Consider the following 22,071-nt stretch of genomic DNA (forward strand, 5'->3'; position numbering starts at 1 on the left):
AAAGAAGCAAGGGAAACTGGATCGGACATATCCTGAGAGGGAGTGGAATCATCAGAGATGCCATCGAAGGAAAAATAGACGGGAAAAGACCTAGAGGAAGAGTAAGGAAAACAATGCTAGAATGACATGCTCAATGGAGACAGGTACGCAACCTTGAAAGAGAGGGCTCAGAACAGAAGAGAGTTGAAGGAAAGTTTCTGCTACTAAGAGAAAACGTGCTCAATTGCAGAATACTCAAGAAGAAGTAGTATTAGGAAAAAGGAAACCAGGACGTCCTCTTAAGAGATTCAACGATAACTTCTAAGGCCGGAACAGGCCACTCTAGGCCTGAATCCTTGACAAAGCATGATGATGATGAGAAAAATTTTCGGATTATTTACTATGAAATATTTCTCGATTTCTTCAGTCTGTTCAAGTAAAAATTTTCGTTTATATTGTCTGATTATTTTAATGGCTTCCTTGCTGTTCTCTTTGCATCTGTGAGCAGAATGAATGTCAGTTGGATTATTAAGCCAAATACTTTTATCTTTTTTTTTTTTCTTTACTGCCAGTTCACATTCTTCATTAAACCGTGTTTTACACTGTATTTTACTTTGAATTCCAATTGAGATTTTTGCTGTAATTTAATGATATTCTTGCTACGGTTCTAGATGTTTTCAGTATTTTCATTCTCTTCCAGCTGCATATTTTCCTGTTTCTGTTTTAATTCACACTCATTATCTTATATCTTCTGTTTGCTTATATTGTATGTGTATCTCAGTTGAATTTGCATGTGTTGAAAAATATTTACTGTTTATTTTAAACTTAAGAATAGTACCAATTAGAAAATGCCAATTATTACACTCAGCTGCTCTGAAGCACCGGATATTCTGCTTGCAATTCCTTTGTCTTTTACTGATTATGATATGGTCCATTTGATTGAATGTATGACCCTCAGATTTCCATGTTTGATTGTATATATATTCTTCCTCATAAGCATAGTGTTGCTTATTCCTACATTTTTGGATGTGTCCAAATTAATTGTTCTTTCTCCATTAATTCTTGTTTCATCATGAAGGCTTCGGTGTCAAATAATTATTATGCTTATCCTTTTCCGATTTTTTTTAATTAAAATCTCTGCAGCTTCTGTAAATGTGTGTACATTAATAACGGTTTTCTTTAAGAATTTTGCTGATATTCTTAGCTTGCTCATTCTTTCATTGAAAGCTTCAAATTCGATCAGCGATGGCCTCCTTTTTTCTTAATGGAAAAATCTTTACCAAATTCATGTTTATCAAAGTTGTTTCCACCATAAAGTAGGAAAAGGTTCTTTTTCTTCAAATTACTTACTTACTTCTGTCCATTATGTCTCTTGTATTGGTGATATATCCATTTTATATCTATTTAATTCATGTATAAGTTCTTGAAATGCCTCAACTCTACGAGCTTTTCACATTTCATGGACTTATTCGAAACTCATTATTGTAAGGCTTGGATTGATATTAAGTTAAGTTCACCCAGCAAAGATTACTTGATACAAGTTTAATTATTACTGCGGGTATAACATAAAGGATCACTTGAATGCGCAATCCCCCCCCCCCCACGACAAGGTGGAGAAACACACGAGGGCATTGTTCGTTCAAAGAAAGATCTAAGCTCATTTCTAGTTGTCCACTAGAGGAACATTTTCTAAGGCTATCTTAGACCAGTTTCCGAGTTAGATTTGATTTCATGCTTGCAGTCTCATATGGAAGGTTCCGCTTTAAGTTGGATGGCACGCATGGTTGTGGCGAGGCGGATGCAGGTGGGAGGGCTGAATCCAGTGATAGAAGGCAGAAAATTTTCCTGTAATTGGTGGGTAAGAGAGATAGAGAAGCGAGTGGCGTTGGTGTGAGTGGAAATTAGGTGTAGGCATTTGTGAATTGGTGATGGGAATTTGGATGCTTTGCACTTCTGTGAGATAAGGAAAGGCTTTTGTGACTGATAGTTTAACTTGCTGGTGCTCTGAGTTTGCTTTGGGAGCTATTCAAGAGTTTTTCAACTTTAAATTCTTCGTTAGAAGATTACCTATTGTTCTGATTTCTTCCGTTCCAAGTAGGGAAGAGAAGATAATGTCCAGTGAGGATATGTTTATTTGGGAACAGGTGGATCACCTATCTTTATCTATTGCGTTTGGAATAGATATAGATAGACATTATGTCTCCAGAGCGCAACTGGAAGAACACTTGGTCATTGCGCTCTTCGATTGAGAAAAAAAACAAAACAAAACATAGTTTGATTCTCGTACTGACGAGAGGAATTTTTAAATGGGATTTTTCAAATGAAGGTGAGTTAGCCAATCTTCACAGTGGTGTTTTTTTTTTCATATATATATATATATGACCGAATGATCATTGACTCGGTTAACATACATAGTTTTATGAAAAAAATTGAATGACTAGAACCGAGATTTAATTAAAAAGGTTTTAATATAAACACACTACTAGTTTCGGCCTGTAACAGCCTTCTTCAGGTGACATTATAAAAGAAAAAACACTAAACACTGAGGGTTAAAAGACTATGAACAACATAGACAGTCTTTATACATAATTAGCATGATTACGTTGTAGTTGTATTTGAAGCTGTTTTTTCATTTGTTGCATTGTTGGGAGAGTGCGTGCTTGCTGCATCACGTGAACGCCAGTACATGATTACAGCTGAATGACTATCTGGGAGGTTTAGCTTAAGTTGTTATATAGATGAACAGGATTGAAGATGATTTCTCTCGATTCCAGTTCTAGTCATTCAATTTTTTTTATAAAAAAAAAAAAAAAAAAAAAATATATATATATATATTATATTTATATTTATATTTAGTGGAGTAGTGTGACTTCAAGATGAGTCCTTAGATTCCTTCGAGAAGTCACGTATAATACTTAAGCATGATGTTTTTGTTTGAACATCAGATGTAACGATTATCTAAACGTTGAACCGTTACCTAATAACTGAAAATCGAAAAATCAAGACAAGACAATTGCATCGAATTCCCTACTGGTTCATCCAATCTGCAGATGACGGTATTTCATCTTCCTTTGCGCGTTTATCCCGCTTCGAATGCAGGATCCGCGTGTTACTGATGCGACTTTTGTTAGTACTGTACAACTGGCCTGCCGCAGGGGGGGGGGGGGAGGATGTATTTTTGATGTTCACGGGCGCCCGGTTTGCGGGATGAGAAACCCCAGATAAACTTGAAGGTAAAAACTCTGACCAGCTAACTTTGTTATGGGTGAGAAAGAAAGTTCTGGCTCTCACATCGTTGATGGGAATCGAACCTAGGACACTCCTTCCCCGGGCATATGGTTACGAAGCGCATGGCCACTAGGCTAACCAATATTTATTAAACCAAAGCACCTATATACATTCAGAATAAATATATATACAATATGTACGTAGCATGCTTTTCAAAGGAAGCGTTTTACATTGATATTTCATTTTCATGTACAACACTATAACATGCTCAGAGGATATTTCCGCCTAAAGTCCTTAAAATACTTTGAGCAGTCCTTTCTCTTTATACAGCATAAGTTACATATTGATTTGATGCAATGCTATTATCTTATCTAAGGAAATAAATTGCTGTTTACATACATACGATGTTTTTTTCTATATACAATGGTTTTACATTGATATTTTATTTTCATATACAACACTATAACATGCTCAGTCTATTTCCACCTAGACTACTTCACCATTCTTTGGGTAATTACTTTACATATCATACATATTCTTTACATATAATTACTTTAAAATTTGTTTTTGCAGTACATCATTACATGGTTTATTCCACCATTACTATCTCTTTTGGATTGCAACTCTGTATATACATATGCAGTGTTGCTTTAACATAAGAGAGAGGGTTACATTTTGGCAGAGAGTTGAGATTACCCAGCAGATCAGTAGAGTGTCGTCACACTCTTCCACTATATAGACTGTCGTAATGTCATTGATAATTTTGATACATAAAACTAAACTACAACCTCTATAGTTGATCATTGCTCAAAAATACAACTAATTATAGTATAAAGCAATCAATGTACAATTGGTTAAACAGCTTAATGAGAAAGTGTAGAATATGTTTTTCATTCGCTTATGTATATATATTTTATCCTTTCGCGTTCTACAAAAGGTCGTGTATGGGTTTGTTTATGTATTTATTTATGTTGGGTCCTTTATTTCAATGATTTGCAGTTGTTCTTCGAATTCTGAGATGAGACTTATTTTCCGCCATTGGTGTTTTGTTATTTTGTTTCTGTTTTTTTTTTTTTTTTTGTGATTGTATCTTTTAATATGTTATTTATTTTCCTGAGTATGTCTGGTCCTGTTTCCCTTCCGTAAATTTTGTCGCATCTGTATGTCCAAATCGAGTACATTGTTGTTATGATGACGATTGCTTTAGTTGTGTTAATGTTACCTTCGTTTAACAATGTTTGAACCATGTTCCAATTTTGGGAGGTGTGAGGGCAGTACATCATTAAGTGGTAAAGTGTTTCTAGTTGGGGGATCCCTTTTGCTATGCATATATTTTGGTGGGCAAACAAGTGTGGTGTACTTTGTAATAAGTTTTTAATTTTGGATTTATGGGCAGATTGAAAGCTTTTTTAGTGCATTTGATAGTCTTAATGTCCCTCTTTCAATCTCCCGGTGTTGTTGTGGTGGTGGTATAACTGTGCATTGATGTGTGCTGCTTTAGATCTCATCTTCAAGAATTTGTTTATTCCTATGTATTTATTGATAAAGTTGTAGCCTTCCGTAATCTTGTGGAAAATTCTTGGTGTTTTGCCACTCGAATGCGGAAGGGAACACATTACTTTGTCAGGCATTATCTTCTGCATATACTATATTATATATGCACTCCACACTTTTTCCTCTGTGTAAGCTCTCTCTATAATTTTTGCTCTCGCACTTAGCGTTTTTAGGTGTACGTTTATTAAGCCAAGCCCTCCCGCTTCAATGTCATGGAATATTGTGGATCTTCTGGTGGGTTCGTATTTGGAACCCCAGATGAATTTTGCGTACTCACTGTGTATTCTGTTTACTTCTTGACCGTTGTAGTTAGTATTGTTCATGAGGTACCATATCTTAGACAGTAAGTATTGATTGAGAGGCTGTCTCCCTGTCTGACCGAGCATTTAATTTTAACCGGTGCAGACCGTTTCTTGTTTATGATTAGGCGCGACTCTGCTGTGGTGTAAATATTTGAAATCAGATTCTGAATTTTTTCCCAAAACCTGAGGCTTTGATGACTTCATTTAGGTAACGATAATTCACTGAGTCAAAGGCCTTTTCAATGTCGAGACCTACCAGTAAGCGTGGTTTGTTGTGTTGCCTGGTAGTGCTCATATATACATCGAACTTGCAGGATATTGTCCTCTATTTTTCGGCCTTTTATTCCGCAGGTTTGGGATTTGGATATGCTCTGGGTTATGCGTTTCTGTACTCTTTCAGAAATAATGTTAGTTAAATTTTTTGGTCTGTGTTGAGGAGTGTGATTCCTCTCCATTGTGTCTCTTCGTTGTTTCCGTGCAGACCTGCAAATAACGGTATTTATGGGACAAAATCAAATACACCAAAAATTTCTAAATTTGCTGCATATCAGGCAAACCTTGTGCTGTTATATCAGGCTTACCTGATATAACAGCACAAGGATTCAATTTTTGACTATATGGTATCTACGGAATGTATGATATATATATATATATATATATATATATATATATATATATTTTTTTTTTTCCCTTCTGCCTTACGGCTGGTGGGGTAGCTATATGCTACCATACTAGGGATATGATTATGAGCAAGTTGGTTTCTCATTGCCTTCCTTGCTGTACTATATCCTGTGTGTTCACGGGGCCAGTTTGCCTGCTTGCAGGATGAAAACCCCCAGATGAACTGGCAGAAAAACCCTGCTCTCTACACCCAAGACTGGCTAACTTGGTTATAGCTGAGGAAGATCCTTCAGCTCCTCATGTTGTCGACAGGAATCGAACCTAGGACACTCCTTCCCCAGGCAAATGGTTGCGAAGCACATAGCCACTAGGCTAACCGCATGGACATGATATATATATATATATATATATATATATATATATATAAAATAATAATTATTATTGCAGGCTATTCCATGGAGTCCTTAGGAGACCCTAAACATCATGCCAAGCAATATCCAACATTTGCATGGTATCTATCATACTTTGCTTTGAACTCATTCACAGTCATGGCACTCACAACAGACTCTGGCAACTTATTCCACTCATTCACCAAGCAAAAAATTAAGTTTTAACATCCTTGCTAATTACACTCTTACTCAGTTTCCTTGGAAACCAGTTTACCTAGTTCTCTCATCCACAGACCTGTTCTGAAAATTTTCCTGTGTATTAATCTTGTAAAAAACTCTTCAGTAATTTGTGTCTCAATCATATCATCCCTTATCCACCTGTCAATCATTTTCTGCCAACCAAATCTTCAATCTGTTCGCATAGGGTTCATTCCATAGATCTAGGACCATCTTGGTTGCTCACCTCTGGATCCTCTCCACCTCTTCTTAATTGTCAAGATACCCAAGTGACTAAATCTGCTTGCAGTAGTCTAGATGGGGTGTTATCAAGGCTCGATAAAGAGAAATAATAACCTGTTTGTCTCTGCCTTATATTACATTGTATAGATTACATTATTTATTTATATATATATATATATATATATCTACCTTATATATAAAAAATGATAAGCCTTTTTATGTAACGTTTTTGTGTCATGTTTTTTGTCAAGTTATTGTGAATGTGTATATAATGAAAGTGGAAGCATCTTCCACTTTCATTCCTCGTGCCTCTGCTCTTTGCAGCTGTCTTCCCTATACCCCTTTTCCAAAGTGATTACAAGAGACATATTGGCAAATTATTTTCTTATTTCTAAGCACTTGCTCACACATGGCACTCTTTTGTCATAGGTCCTAGGACCTCTCTTGTGTGGGGATTATATATATATATATGTACAGTGGTTTTTTTTTTTTTTTTGGAGAATAATAGGTTCCAGTATGCATTCTTTGCTAGCATGAAAAGTTGAATAAAATGATATTTCATCTGTGTGTCAAGTGTCACTGTTAAATGAAGGTGTGATTATGCTGTACTGTTGTGTACTATCCCCCCCCCCCAAAAAAAAAAGCATTGTATATATATATATATATATATATATATATATATATATATATATATATATATATATACACACACACACACTATCTACAGTAATTGTCTGGATACCTCTTATTTAAAGTTATGGAATATTCCAGGCCTGTAAATAACATAAAAACTGGTGTGCAGATAGTAGGAAGCAGTATTTCATCATAGCAGTTAAATACAGGTGGTATGGCAACAAGACATGAACTCAGTGACTTCAATGAGAGAGAGGTGTCATTGTGGGCTGTCACATTGGTAGCATGTCTGTACGTGCCTTCATCTTCTTCAAAGTGATTACAAGAGACATATTGGCAAATTATTTTCTTATTTCTAAGCACTTGCTCACGCATGGCACTCTTTTGTCATAGGTCCTAGGACCTCTCTTGTGTGGGGATTATATATATATATATGTACAGTGGTTTTTTTTTTTTTTTTGGAGAATAATAGGTTCCAGTATGCATTCTTTGCTAGCATGAAAAGTTGAATAAAATGATATTTCATCTGTGTGTCAAGTGTCACTGTTAAATGAAGGTGTGATTATGCTGTACTGTTGTGTACTATCCCCCCCCCAAAAAAAGCATTGTATATATATATATATATATATATATATATATATATATATATATATACACACACACTATCTACAGTAATTGTCTGGATACCTCTTATTTAAAGTTATGGAATATTCCAGGCCTGTAAATAACATAAAAACTGGTGTGCAGATAGTAGGAAGCAGTATTTCATCATAGCAGTTAAATACAGGTGGTATGGCAACAAGACATGAACTCAGTGACTTCAATGAGAGAGAGGTGTCATTGTGGGCTGTCACATTGGTAGCATGTCTGTACGTGCCTTTGCTGCTCAACTGGAGCATCCAAAATCAATGGTTGGCAATGTGATCATCAAATGGAGACGTTCTGGCATCACTAGTGCAGGAAAACACCAAGGGCAACTGCCGAAAATGACTGACAGGGACAGGAGGGTGTTAAAACCGACTCAACTGCAGGGCTGCACTGAATGCAGCTCCAGCATTGAGTATATTAGCCAGTACTACTCACTAGTATACTCAGTGCTCGTCCATAATGGCAGCCCTGCAGTCCTTATGGACGAGCTGCCACTGATGTGTACTAATACTATATACAAAAAGAACTTCATTTACTGGGTTTCATGGAAGAGCAGCAGAACATAAGCCAAACATCACAACAAAGAACAAGGCAGTTCGTCTGGCCTGGTGCCACGAGTGTGGGAACTGGGAAACTGACCAGAAGAAAGTGGTACTCTGGAACAATTGTTTCCTGTCTGATGGCATGGTGTGGATGTGGAAGCCGCCTAGTGAACTAAACCGCATAGTGTGTTGTACCCACAGTAAAGTTTAGTGGTGGAGGAGTAGTGATGTGGAGTGCATTCAGTTGGTTTGGAGTAGGACCACTGGTTCCATGAAGGCAGCGGAGTACTTTGATATTCTGGATAATCATGTACTGCCTACACTGTGGAGTTTTTATGGAACAGACCAGTGTTACTATCATGACAACAATGCCCTATTCCACAAAGCTACTAAAGCTATGGAATGGTATGAAGAGATGGGTGTTAAATGACTGCTGAGCCCTGATCTCAACCCAATTGAACATCTGTGGGACAAATTGGAGCAGCAATTGAGGTCCAGAGCAGCATGTTCTCAATCTATTGTTGAACTCAGTGCTGCTTTGATGGAGGAATGGAGACAAATTCCACCTGATGTCTGCCACACGTTGGTGGAAAGCATCCTTCAAAGGGTGCAGAAGGTGATCAAAGCCAAAGGTGGTCATACCCGATATTATAGATTTTAAATTGCTAAAGTGTCTGGACAATTATTGGTAAATTGTGTACGTACACACACACACACACACACACACACACACACACACACACACACACACACACACATCTATATCTATATATACATGTGTGTATGTATAAAAAAATTGGATTGGTCATATCTGTAGAAGTATGGAAGAATAATGATAAAATGGAAGGTTGTTGACTCATAAAGGACAGGAAAATAATGACATGGGTGGGATTTATGTGATTTCATGTGGACTAATTCATATTTATGTAATAGTGCAAGGAGTAAAAGAAATAAGAGCTGAGTTTATGGCAGTTACTGAGATCTTTTGTGTCAGAATAATTGGTAAAGCAAAACTTAGTTAACTGATAATGGTACTACACAGGAGAGAATGGAAATAGAAGAATATAGAATTATATGGGAGAATTTGAAGGAGAAAAGGAGGAGATAGGGTAGGAGGGAGGGAAAGTGCTGTTAATAACAGAGTAGTGATTGTGCTCAGTTGGGCAAAATTCCTTTGCTTGATTGGGCACATAAGAAATGAAATCCTAACTGAAGAGTTTAATTATGGGAATATACATTGGAAGGAGCAGGAGGAGTGCATGGAAGCCATACAGTATAAGCGATACAAGAAATACAGTATTGAATTTTGATGTGTTTCTGATAACTACCTTTGGCAGCATGCAGTGGAAGCAGCAGTCATATATAGGCTCTACAGGGGATTTGGTGATGGCCTTACAGGATCTGTAGTAGGTGTGAATGAAGTACCTCATATCAACACTGACTGTCTGGTCAGAGTGATATGAGGTGCTTACTTGGGAGGTGACTGAGTTTCAATTAAAAAAAGAGATGTGTATGCAGGTGAATATCACTATTGGATGATGAACTGTGAGGAAAAGAGAACATGTCTGACATCTGATAAGAGACTGGTAGAGAAATAAGGTCGGAGTGAAATGGATGAGCATTGAAATTAGGCAAGCAGCCTATGAAAAAAAAGTTCTTCTTGAGGGAAATGTGAGACAACAGGCAATGATTGCATGAGTCATAAAAAGCAACAAGCATGGCAGTGAAATAAAAAATAAAAAGAACTATAAGGGAAGAAATTAGCCAGTCAATCCAAGGAAGTTCAAGGAAATTATTCTGTTACTTGCAACCAAGAGGAAAATAACCAAAAGGAAGTTAAAGGAAATTATTCTGTTACTTGCAACCAAGAGGAAAGTAATTACAGAGGGGGGGGGGCAATACAGTCTTCATAGCTCAGTCGAAAAGTTAGTTTTTTTGACTAAGCTATGAAAAAAAAAAACATGAACATCCAGGTTTTTTCTTCTCACAAAACAGGCAAACTGGTCAGAACACGAACACACACACACACACATGATTTACTATTACTATCAGAGCACTAATTAGGATTCTAAGAAGTCAAGTTACTTGGCCATGGCAGTCTGTTGAGCTTAACATGCAAAGGAAAATGTATGGGAATTCATGATATTGCTGGATTGTAATGGTAGCAAAGTTACCCTTCAGAAGATATCATTATTGCTATATAAGTATCTCCATGATTTCAGAAGATTCATCGTATAGTAGAACTACTTATTGAGCACTTACATCTCTGCTTATCATGTCACAGTGATGTGCTGTAGGAATAGATAATATATTGCTATATATTTTAGAAAGAAATGTGTAACAGAGTTGACTGTGCCGTTGATCTGGTTATTCACCGCATGTAATAGCAGAGGATGTGTTCTCTCATGATTTTCCTATTAATACACATGTTCCTCAAGGCTTATATTTCATCAATCTTCTTCATATACATAAATGATATACTTTCTTCTTCTTCTTCGTCTATGATCTCTTGTGCTTTTAAGCTTCGAGATTTTGCCAAAGAGAGTTCCATGCCGTCCTGTCCAAGGCTTGTTGTTTTGCTTCTTTCCAGTTCATTCCCTTCTTTTCCCATTTTTCTTTAATTTCCTTTTGCCAACCTTTCCTGGGTCTGCCTATGTTTCTTTTTCCTATTTTCTGGCTTTTGTATACAGTTTTTGCTATTCTTCCTTCTTCCATTCGATTAAGATGCCCACACCACCAAACCATGATCTACTTTCACTGACCTTAAACCATATTCACAGTTTTGCTGATGATAGCACTCTTCACTCATTCTATTCATATGATAAACTTTGCTGTTCTCAAACATCCAAATTTATTATTAATATTATACCTCAAGACTCCCCATGGAATTAAAGACTCCCCGTTACATGATCATCTACAATAATTGTCTTAAATACTGGTCTGCACATCATCCATTTGAAGGTGACTGTGGGTGTTGACAACCCAGTCACCTTCAATGCTTCCAAAACACAATTTTTTTTTTCTCATGAAAAAGCCTTAGTTCTTCTGTCCTCACTTGTTGATAATGGCCAACCTAACAATTGAGACTAGATCTCTGTTCTTCGACTGACTCTTAATTCTAGCCTTTCCTGGAATAATTACATCACTTCTATAGCATATTATCAGTTTCTAAAAAACTTGGTATCCTTTTCACTCAAGAAATGCTTTTCATCTGTAAAGTTTCTTACTCTGTATAAATACCAAATCCACCCATCCCTGCAATACTGCTCTGACATTATTATCATCATCATCATCATCATTTCGTGACACCTTCAAGGAGTCCAAAGACTCATTGAGGGAGGACACCTACTCTACAATTCTCTATCTCCACCTCCATCCACCAAACCTCTACTACTGTCATCATCATCATCAACGTCAATGCCATCCGCTGCTCACCACCACCAGTTTTTTGTCTGTAAATTGCATGTGTTCTGAAGGGCCGATGTCCGTATGCAGGATGAAAAACCCTAGTTTCTGGGAGGGAAAAACCCTGCTACCTCTGTATGAGATTGGCTAACTCACCTTCAATCAAAAGAATCCATATAAAGGTTCCTCCCATCACAACGAGAATCGAACTTAGGCTTTTTCCAATTGAAGGGCACAACGTACCGTCGTTCTTCCAATTGCACTACGGAAGCATTATATTTGTAGTAGTTCACCTAAAATCTGTCTAAAAATTATTGATGCTGTTTAGAAGAGAGTTGATTGCAATCCCTCTTTCACAGACAGCCTGTTTCTGCATTATATCTCTTTTACAGATATTTCCATTGATGCTATTCAGCAGAACTAGCATCTGTCATGTTCACCATGTTAAAAGGTTGTCGCTGCCAAATCTGCAGAGACACAAGAAAAAGCTGCACAATATACTTTTGTTGTTGAATTGTTGACTCACTGATTCTGCTACTCCCAGTCATTTTTCACCACATCTACCTCAATTCTATGGAACAATCTTTTCTACAAAGTATTCCTCAATGACTACAGCTTCCAGTTCTTGAAGGTGTGCTAAAGGATTTTTTCTATTTTAATTAATTTTGATATATTTTTGTATTCATTACTTTAGATAGCACTGGGAGAGCAGTAGAATGATAGTAGGATGGCAGACAGTTATATCCATTTTTTTTTTTTTCGGAATGGACTAAATGTGTGCTTGCTTTGATGCTATGGAGTAGACATTAGCTAAGTATAATATATCATCAACATGAAAAAGGACAAGTATTAGTTCAGGAGCACATCTCTTATGTCAAGCTGAAGGTGAGGGATACCATCACAACTAAAAGCTAGTTTAGTATCCAGACTGTTTAAGATACTTATTTCTTTCTGGTGACAGTAGTGTTCCTTACACAGATTGATGAATAATTTAGCCTAGGAACAAGGGTATATTCCAGGCAAAGGTTGTTAATATGGAAGGTTACTTTAAAATGGAATTCATAGTATGGTATACTTGTGTTGCAAGAGAAGTAGTGGTGTGTAAAGAAGGCTCCGAAATAAGTTTTTTGGAATCATTAATTTTAAATAAGTGTGTGTTTATGAGTAAGAGTTGCTGTAAAAGTTGTGTGCTTGCAGTGTTATTAGTATGTGGGATTTTTTGTTTAAGTTTGGTTATGGATTCATTAAAATTAGAGCTTAGTATAGTAACCAGTGAAGGAAAGATGGTGGTGACTTTGTCCATGCAGTAATTTAATTTTGATTTCAGTCGTTTTGTGAAATGTGCTATATGTATTTGTTCAATTATATAGGTAAATTGTGGATATTTAATGCAGATGGAAGAAGGGTGTGTGCAAAGTGTGAGCCGAATGAGGACTTGATGAGTGCTAATATGTTCATAACTGAAAGTCCTAGTAGCAAGAATGCTGCAAGGAGGATGAGTGCTCATGTGATAGAAAGAAGGACAGTGTAAAAGAGCAGCGAAAATATGGTAAAAAAAGTTTTGAAAAGAGAATGAGCAATCTGAGAAACTTAACAATTGATGGTAAGAAAGACAAAAGTGATACGAATGTAGCAGAAGTTAAAAAACAAAGTGCAGTTAAAGGTAAGGTGGCGAGCGGCATTGACTGCGAAAGCGTGTATGGATGTCAACAAAATTCAGAGTGAATGAGAGCAAAAACTTGAGGCAAGGTTTGAAAGCTGAGTTGGTTAAGATAAGGCAAGAGATGAAATGGATACAGAATGAAGTTAAGAGAATTCGAGATATGTATGGAAGAGTGAAAATGATGAAAACGAATAATATTGTTATAAAAGAGGTAACGAAAGACCTGCACTTGGCGTTGTATGGTGATTCAATTAATAAAGGTGTTCTGAACAAGAGGATACACAAAGTTTGTTTTTCTGAAGGTAGAATGAGTAGAGATTTGAGAAGTAAGCAAGCAAATGAGTCAGTAGTTGTAATAGGGACAAATGAGTTGACTGGGAACAAAGAACATGTTAGATTGGATATCAGGAAGTTGTTGAGACAGATAAAAGATAGGAGTGTGATAGGAAAGGTAGTAAGCGTGCTGATCAGGTATGATAGTGGTGAGATGAGGTGGAGAGCAAGAATTATTGTTATTATTATTATTATGATTACTATTACTATTACTACCCAAGACCCCCATGGAGTCAAAGATTCATCTAGGAGGTACTTTTTATCATACACACAGCTCATCATACCATGCTTTAAACACACTCAAATTCTCGGCAGATACCACACTCTCAGGCAAGGCATTCCAATCATTAACAACTCTTCATACAAAAAACCTTCTTCTCATGCTCACACTCTCACACACACCCTCCTTATACAGTTTTCAGGGATGACATCTGGTTCTCCTCTGATCTCCCACTCTTTTCTGTAGAACTTCTGCAGCATTGATCCTATAACAACTTCTTACTAACTTGTAGGTCTCTATCATACCTCCTCCTTTCCTCCTATCCACCAGACTGTAAATTGCATCTCAATCTTTCCTCATATTCAACATTCCAGAGGTCAGAAACTACCTTAGTCAGTCACCCCTGAACCCTTTCCAACATCTTTTTGTCCTTTTGAAAACGAGGTGACCAAATCTGGGCACAATAGTCCCATGTGTGGCCTAATCAAAGCCTTATACAATGGAACAAGAATCTCCCTACTTCTACAAATCAGTGTCCTTCACATCATTCCCAGAAGTCTCTGTGTTGTCTTCATAATTTTGGCAATGTGTCCCCTAAATTACAAATCCTTATCCACTAAAACCCGTGTGTAGAGGCTTAACTGCTGAGGACATCATGTTCGAGGCTTAATGGATTGTATACAGCACTCAGAAAGCACCCACTGTAACTCTAAGATCTCTTATTTCCTCCGCCTCCAACAATATATCCTCACGAAGCATAAATTCTACATCCCATCTTTGTTTCCCAAATTTTTAAAACCTTACATTTTGCAACATTGAACTCGCATCCCCATTCCCGTGCCCAATCACTCAATTTATTCAAGTCTTCTTGTAAGGCCACAACATCTGCTATTCTTCATGGTTTGTCCCAACTTTGCACCATCTGCAAACAACTGAATATTTCCATCCAAATCTTCACCAATATCATTAATATACAAGTTAAACAGTAGCGGCTGTAAAACAGACCCCTGAGGTAGACCACTAGTGACTTTCCTTTTCCTGGATATTGCTCCCCGCATGCACAACTTGCTGATACCAATGCAGTAATTGATTTTGATATGCAATAATCTATTATCCGTCCCCATCCTTTCTAGTTTTGACTATCAACTTATCATGCAGTAATCTATCAAAAGCCTTTGTGAAATCTAAGTATATTACTGTGTATCCCTCTTCTCTGAATTATGAATGATATGTTAGGAAATGTGTGAGGAGAAAGGAGTGCAGTTTGTTAATGTTTGGAATGAATTTGAAGGATGAAGTGAACTGTATAAGAGTGATGGACTGCATTTAAATGTTTTTTGGTGTGACTCACTTGGAGAGACTATGGCTGGAAGGTAGAGAACTTAGTGCAGAGAATGAATCTGATCAAGTAGGAAGCGATGTGGAAGAACGGGAGAGTAAGGCAGGAAAGATTGAAGAGGTTTTTATGAATGAAGACATGACTGTCATGAGTATAAAGATGAGAGAACAGGTGTGCAAGACAGACAGGGAAACGGGGAGCCTCAGGATGGACAGGGGAGCACAGTGTGAGAAAAGTCGATGTTCCAAGAGAAAGTGAATGCGTATGTAGATAAAAAGGGAAGAAAATGACCTGGGATTATAAAACAAGTAGGGGTTAAATGGATGAATAACACCATTAAGCTTGAACTGCAAAAAAAGAAACAACTGTGGAGGGAATTTAAAGAAAGAGGTGACCTACAGGCACACGAATGATATAAAGTGCAGGCCAGAAGGGTAACGAGTGTGGTAAAAAAAGCAAAAGCGGATTATGAAAGGAAACTAGCTATGTGCAAGCTAAAGAGAATCCACAAACAGTTCTTTCAATATGCTGCAAGCAAAAAAAAAAAAAAAAAAACTGTACACGGCAAAATGATTTTAAGGAATGACGATGGTAAGGAGGTCACCGAATCAGTCGATATAGTGCAGTTACTGAGCAAGCACTGTGCAAAAGTATATCATCCAGGTGGTGACATTGAAAAAATGAAGGAACCATTAGTTTAAATGGGAATTCTGATGAATGAAGTGGAGGTGAATAGTCTATTACAGAACCTTAATGTGAATACATCTGTGGGATTGGATGGTATACCGGCACGGGTCTTGCGTGAAGTGGCTAAAGAATTATCAGTGACCTTGACCATGTTGTTTAATCTGAGTCTCGGGTCTGGTTTAGTCCCGAAGGTGTGGAAAGAGGGGAAAATAGTTCCACTGCATAAAGGAGGATCCAAGACTACGGTTGCAAATGACCGACTGATCAGCATATCAGGAGTCGTTGTCAAGGTCTTGGAGAAAGTTGTCAAGGGGAAAAATACAGGAATGGATTGATGAAAATGAGATACTGTATGGGGGACAGCATGGCTTTGTGAAGGATAGATCATGCCTCAGTAACTTGCTCAAGTTTTATAACATAGTGACGGCTGAACTGGATAAGGGTAATGGGTTTACAGTGATACTGCTGGACATGGCTAAGGCATTTGACAGGATACCACATGAAATTCTAATCTGTAAAGTACAACATATGGGAATGGATATAGGGTTGGTGAGATGGATAGGTGGGTGGTTGATGAAGAGATATCAGAGAGTAGTTTATTCAGGAGTACAGTCCAAAAGATGGCCTGTGACTAGTGGTGTGCTGCAGGGTTCTGTTCTTGGACCACTGCTGTTTAATTTGTTCATTAACGATAGGGAAGGATCTAAGAGGAACAGTTCATTTGTTTGCATGATGCAAAGTTAGGTAGGGCAATAGTGAATGCAGAAGATGTCAAAATCTTGCAGGATGACTTGAATAGATTGGAGTTCTGGGCTAAGGAGAATGGATGTCAATTTAATGTGACAAAATGTAAGGTTATGCATTTTGGGGTGAAAAGATTAGCAGCAGTATACCACATTGGTGGAACTGTACTTCAGGAGATTGATGAGGCCAGGGACTTGGGAGTGTTGGTGGATAGGGAGATGAAGTTTAGGGGGCACTTTTGCAAAAGTAGCTAAATCAGCTCATCAACTCACTTGGTTGTTGAAAAATACCTTGACGAGCAGAGACAAGCAAGTTATTGTACTTCTGTACTGAGCCTTGATAAGACCTCATCTCGACTACTGTGCCCAGATTTGGTCACCCAGGTTCCTTCTTGATGGGGAGGAGGTGAAGAGGATCCAGAGGCGAGTGACCAAGATGATAACAGGTCTATGGAATAAACCATATGAGAACAGGTTGAAGATTTGTGGGTTGCAGAAATTAGTTGATAGGCGGAAAAGGGGAGATATGATTGAGACATTCAAATTGCTAAAGAGTTTCTATAGGATTAATTCAGAGGATATTTTTGAGATCAGGACTGGTGGTGGGAGAACTAGGGGACACCTATGAAAGCTGGGCAAGAGTGTAGTTAACAGGGGTGTTATAGCTGGGTTGTTTACTTTTAGAGTGGTAAATGAGTGGAATAAGCTGCCAGAGTCTGTTGTGGGTGCTATGACGGTGAGTGAGTTCAAGGCAAGGTATGATAGATACTGTGAGAATGTTGTATAGTTGTGTGGACATGATGTTTAGGGCTTCCCTCGATGAGTCTAATGACTCCCTGGAGTTGCCTGTAATAATAGTAATAATTATGGGAAAGTTGAATTTGAAGAAGGTTCTAAGATGAAAAAGGAGAAAAAGAAATTGCTCAAATTAAGCATGGAGGAGTCTCATGAAATAAGTGATATCTAAACTTGTTATAGATCCATCTGCTATGTTTGTATATGCTAGAAGTGTAAGAAACCAGTCAAATGAAATGGTTGCATTAATTGAGTCTATCACCCAAGAATTGTTGGAATAAGTGAGATATGGTTAGATGAGGATGACATCCTGACAGGAATAGAGATGGAAGGGGATGATGTATTTTGTGAAAGTAAAGCGGGAGGAGGGAGAGGAGTGCTATTGATAATAGGAAAAGAGTTATGCAAAGTAGAGACGCAAATGGAGAAATAGTGCCACTGGTTTTGAGACAGTATAGTGTGAGATAGAGGTGAATAGAATGAAATACTTAGTTGGATGATGTTATAGACCTGGTAATGTGGATGGTAGTGACTATGAAATGTATAATCAAATTAGCCAAGGAAATATGAAAAGGGTGATCATTATGGGCAATTTTAATTATGACAATATAGACTTGGATGATGAGATAGCAACTGGAAGTAAAGAAAATGAGTTTCTTCAGTTTTTGAGGGATAACTACCTCAGACAGTATGTAACAGAAGGGCACACAAGGATCGAGGGTTTTGGATTTGATCATCTCATCAGAGAATGTAATTATAAATGAGGTATCAAATTACCCTCCATTTGGTGAGAGTGACTATGAAGTGATTATTAGGGTAGTTGCCATCAGAGTGAGAACCTCTGTGAGAAAAGGGTATATGTGGAACTACAAGGCTGGTGATTATGAGGAGCTTAGGAGACACTTGCAAGTGTAGCATGGATTGAGGAGTTAGCTGGAAAGGAGATCAGCTTGGGAGGGGGATATTCAAGAACTGTCTAGTAGAAGCAATGTCTAAATGTATCCGAAGGATCAGAAAGTTAAATAAGGTAGGTGTGAAATGTATGAATGAAGAGATTAAGCGTGCAATACAGAGAAAAAAGGCATTATGGAAGGAGCATACGAGAAGTGGTAATCAATTCCATGAGGATTACAAAGACCAGGCAAGGTGGGTGACTTGGTTGGTAAAGAAAAAAGGATAAGAGTAACAAAAGTGAGATATGCGCAGCAGCTAGCTAATGAAGCCAAAAATAATACTAATGAGTTCTTTCGATATGTATTCAGCAAAAAAAAAAAAAAGAATGATTATGGAAGGATGACATTGATTGGAGAAAATGGTATAAAGACAGCTGTTGCAGAAGTTATAGTGGAGATACTTAATGAGCAGTTCATAAAGGTCTTTCAATCTTGTGAATGTGACTTCATGGAGAGATTGAGAGCAGTTGATGATGAGGAGGAGAGACTGACTATGAGTGATCAAGAGGTATATGGGGAATTGAGCAAACTTGATGTTAATAAGACTGTGGAACTTGATAATATACATGACCATGTTTTGAAGGAATTTTTCAGAGTTGGCATGTGCCTTGACATATTTTTTTAATATGAGTCTTGCACTGCATTGAGTTCCTAAGGCGTGGAAGGGAACAAAATTGTGCTGTTTCATAAGGGAGGTGATAGAACTCAAGCATCAAATTACAGACCTATCAGTGTGTCAGATGTTGTGGTTAAGGTGGTGGAGAATCTGAAGAGAACTAGAATCCAGAATTGGGTTGACAACAATGGCATTATCTTTCATGGACAGCATGGATTTTCTAAAGGGAGGTCATGTTTTAGTAATCTACTTATTACAATAAGGTGATGACTTCATTTGACAGAGGAGAAGGATACACAGTAGTATACTTAAATTTTGCAAAGGCTTTTGATAAATTACTGCATGATAAGTTGATAGTCAAACTAGAGCGGATGAGGTTGGATATTAGATTAGTGCATTGGATCAGAGACTGGCTATATGATAGGTATCATCAAGTTGTGTATGGGGGAGCAATATCCCGGAAAAGGAAGGTCATTAGTTGTGTGCCTCAGGGCCTGTTTTAGGGTTATTACTGTTTAACTTGTATAGTAATGATATTGGCAAAGATTTGGATGGGGATATTCAGTTGTTAGCAGATGATTCAAAGTTGGGAAGAACTATGAAGTGTAGAGAAGATGTTGTGGCCTTACAAGGACTTGAATAGATTGAGTGAACGGGCACGGGAATGGGGATGAAAGTTCAATGTTGCAAAAGGTAAGGTTTTAAAATTTGTGAAACAAAAGATGGGGTGTAGAATTTGCACTTGGTGGGGATATATTGTTGGAGGTGGAGGAAATAACAGATCTTGTAGTTATAGTAGATAAGGATCTGAAATTTAGGGGACACATTGCCAAAATTGACTTGTCGAAGTAAGGAGATTCTTGTTCCATTGTATAAGGCTCTGATTAGGCCACACATGGACCACTGTGCACAGATTTGGTCACCTGGTTTTCAAAAGGACGAAGAGATGTTGGAAAGGTCCAGAGATGACTGAATAAGGTAGTTTCTTATCTCAGGAATGTCGAATATGAGAAAAAATTGAGGAGATGCAATTTACATGGTCTAGTGGGTAGGAGGAAGAGGGGGGTGATATGATAGAGACCTACAATTTAGTAAGGTGTTGTTACAGGATCAATGTTGAAGAAGTTTTACAGAAAATGGTGGGAGATCAGGGGAGAACCATAGGTCATCCCTGGAAGCTGTATAAGGAGGGTATGAGCAGAGGAGTGAGAAGCAGGTTTTTTGTATGAAGAGTTGTTAATGATTGGAATGTCTTGCCTGAAAGTATGGTGTCTGCAAATAATTTCAGTATGTTTAAGGTGCGGTATAATGAACTGTGTGTATGACTCAGCTCATCATACTGCATGAAGTCAAACACGATGAGTCTTTGACTCCATGGGATCTTAGAACAATAATAATAGTAATAATAATACTTTAGATTTTATATTAATAATGTACAATATGTAGATATGTTTAAAGGAATTCTGAAATTCTCTTTCTGTTTCAGAAAAACAATGTAGTGTTTTATCATTTGATGAAGTCAATTTTATGCGAGAAGGAATTCTGTTTAAGTGGGTTTATAAACGTCCAGTTACAAAGGATGATGATGATGAACTTATGGTGTTTGGACCTTCAGCTCTACTATTTTATACACTGACAGGAGATAAACCAGTAAGTATAATTTCAAGTACATAGTTCATACAGAGCAAATCTGAATGGAAGTTGAAACAGTTTAAAATAGATGGAGTACATTTTAATACATTTGGTGTTGAACAGCAGTTAAAGTTTAAATATTAAGCATTTAGTTTAGGATAATTGGAACAACTGCTATTCATTAAGAGAGAGAGAGAGGAAGGGGGGAGGGAAGAGGTAGGATAATGCATTGATTTGGATCAGAGAAAGATGAAGAATCATGAAAAGCGGGATGTGAAAACTGAATGCTGTATAGGGCAGAGTGATAAAATGCACAAGAGTGAGGGTGGATAAGAGTTAGAAACAGAGAAATTAGTCTAGTCAGAATTCTGTTAATTCTAAGTCTAATTCTGTTAGACTTACTAGCATCTATAGTGATGAGATGGTGTAGGTTGGATGGCCTCAAACAAAGTGGGATTGGTCATATCTGTAGATCAGTATGACTACTATGCTTCTATATAAAAGTATAGTAATGAGAACGAAAGGTTCTGGACTAGTGAAGTAGTGCAAGGAAATAATGACATGAGCATGACTTGTGTTTGTATCATAGTACAAGGAATATCAGAAATAAGAACTGAGTTTGTGGCATCGCTTGTGCCATTTTGTCCAAGAATAATTAGCATAAGGGAAACTTAGTTAACTGATGATTAATGACACAGAAATGGTTCATCATTGGGCAGTTGCCCTTGGTAACTACCAAGAAAGATGATTCCAGTGGCACGATATTCTACCAGTAATTGAAATTGTCACACTATAAAAGTCACTTAGCAAGGAATTTGCTAAGGGTGCTAAAAAGCTAACTATGCTGCTTCTGAGAATAACATACAGGAAAATGGAATGGAGGGATATAGACACTTCTGGAACGACTGGAAGGATAAAAGAGAAAGGGAGGGGGAGGGACAGACAGACTCTGCCTGCTTACTTATTATAATGTGGGAGTTTAATTACAGGAATATGGATCAGAAGGAGATGGTACTTAGAGTCAAAGAGTGAATTTATAGAATTTATGAAAGACACTTATATTGCATAAATTAAAAGCAAAATAAGGTTTTAAGATTTTTGGTATAAGGTTTTTGGAAAGTGATTAAGTAGGGAAAGGTTACACTCAAGAATTGACACACACACACACACACACACACACACACACACACACACACATGGAAGTCTAAGGTTGGAAATTACGGAAAGTTCCATAGTCAACTAATAGCAGTCGATAATTGATACCTAACAGTTGTACAGTTGTAAGAGTTGTATACCAATGTCAGGTGAACAACTCCTTGCCTGGAATTGT

At 37.5% G+C, this 22,071-nt stretch overlaps 1 protein-coding gene across 1 annotated transcript in view; it reads left to right on the forward strand.

The window, feature by feature from the left end:
• The window catches only part of LOC150095256 (uncharacterized), a 500,251-nt gene that overhangs the window by 43,882 nt on the left and 434,298 nt on the right, over window positions 1-22,071 (forward strand). The window contains exon 5 of the mRNA XM_090410231.1: window positions 20,596-20,759. Within this exon, the coding sequence (XP_090266357.1) occupies window positions 20,596-20,759 (164 nt within the window). The remainder of the gene's footprint in view (window positions 1-20,595; window positions 20,760-22,071) is intronic.

The sequence above is a fragment of the Typopeltis vanoorti genome, chromosome 20 (assembly GCF_054136105.1).
Source record: "Typopeltis vanoorti isolate ZY-2024b chromosome 20, IOZ_Tvanoo_1.0, whole genome shotgun sequence".
NCBI classification, from domain to species: Eukaryota; Metazoa; Arthropoda; class Arachnida; order Uropygi; family Thelyphonidae; genus Typopeltis; species Typopeltis vanoorti.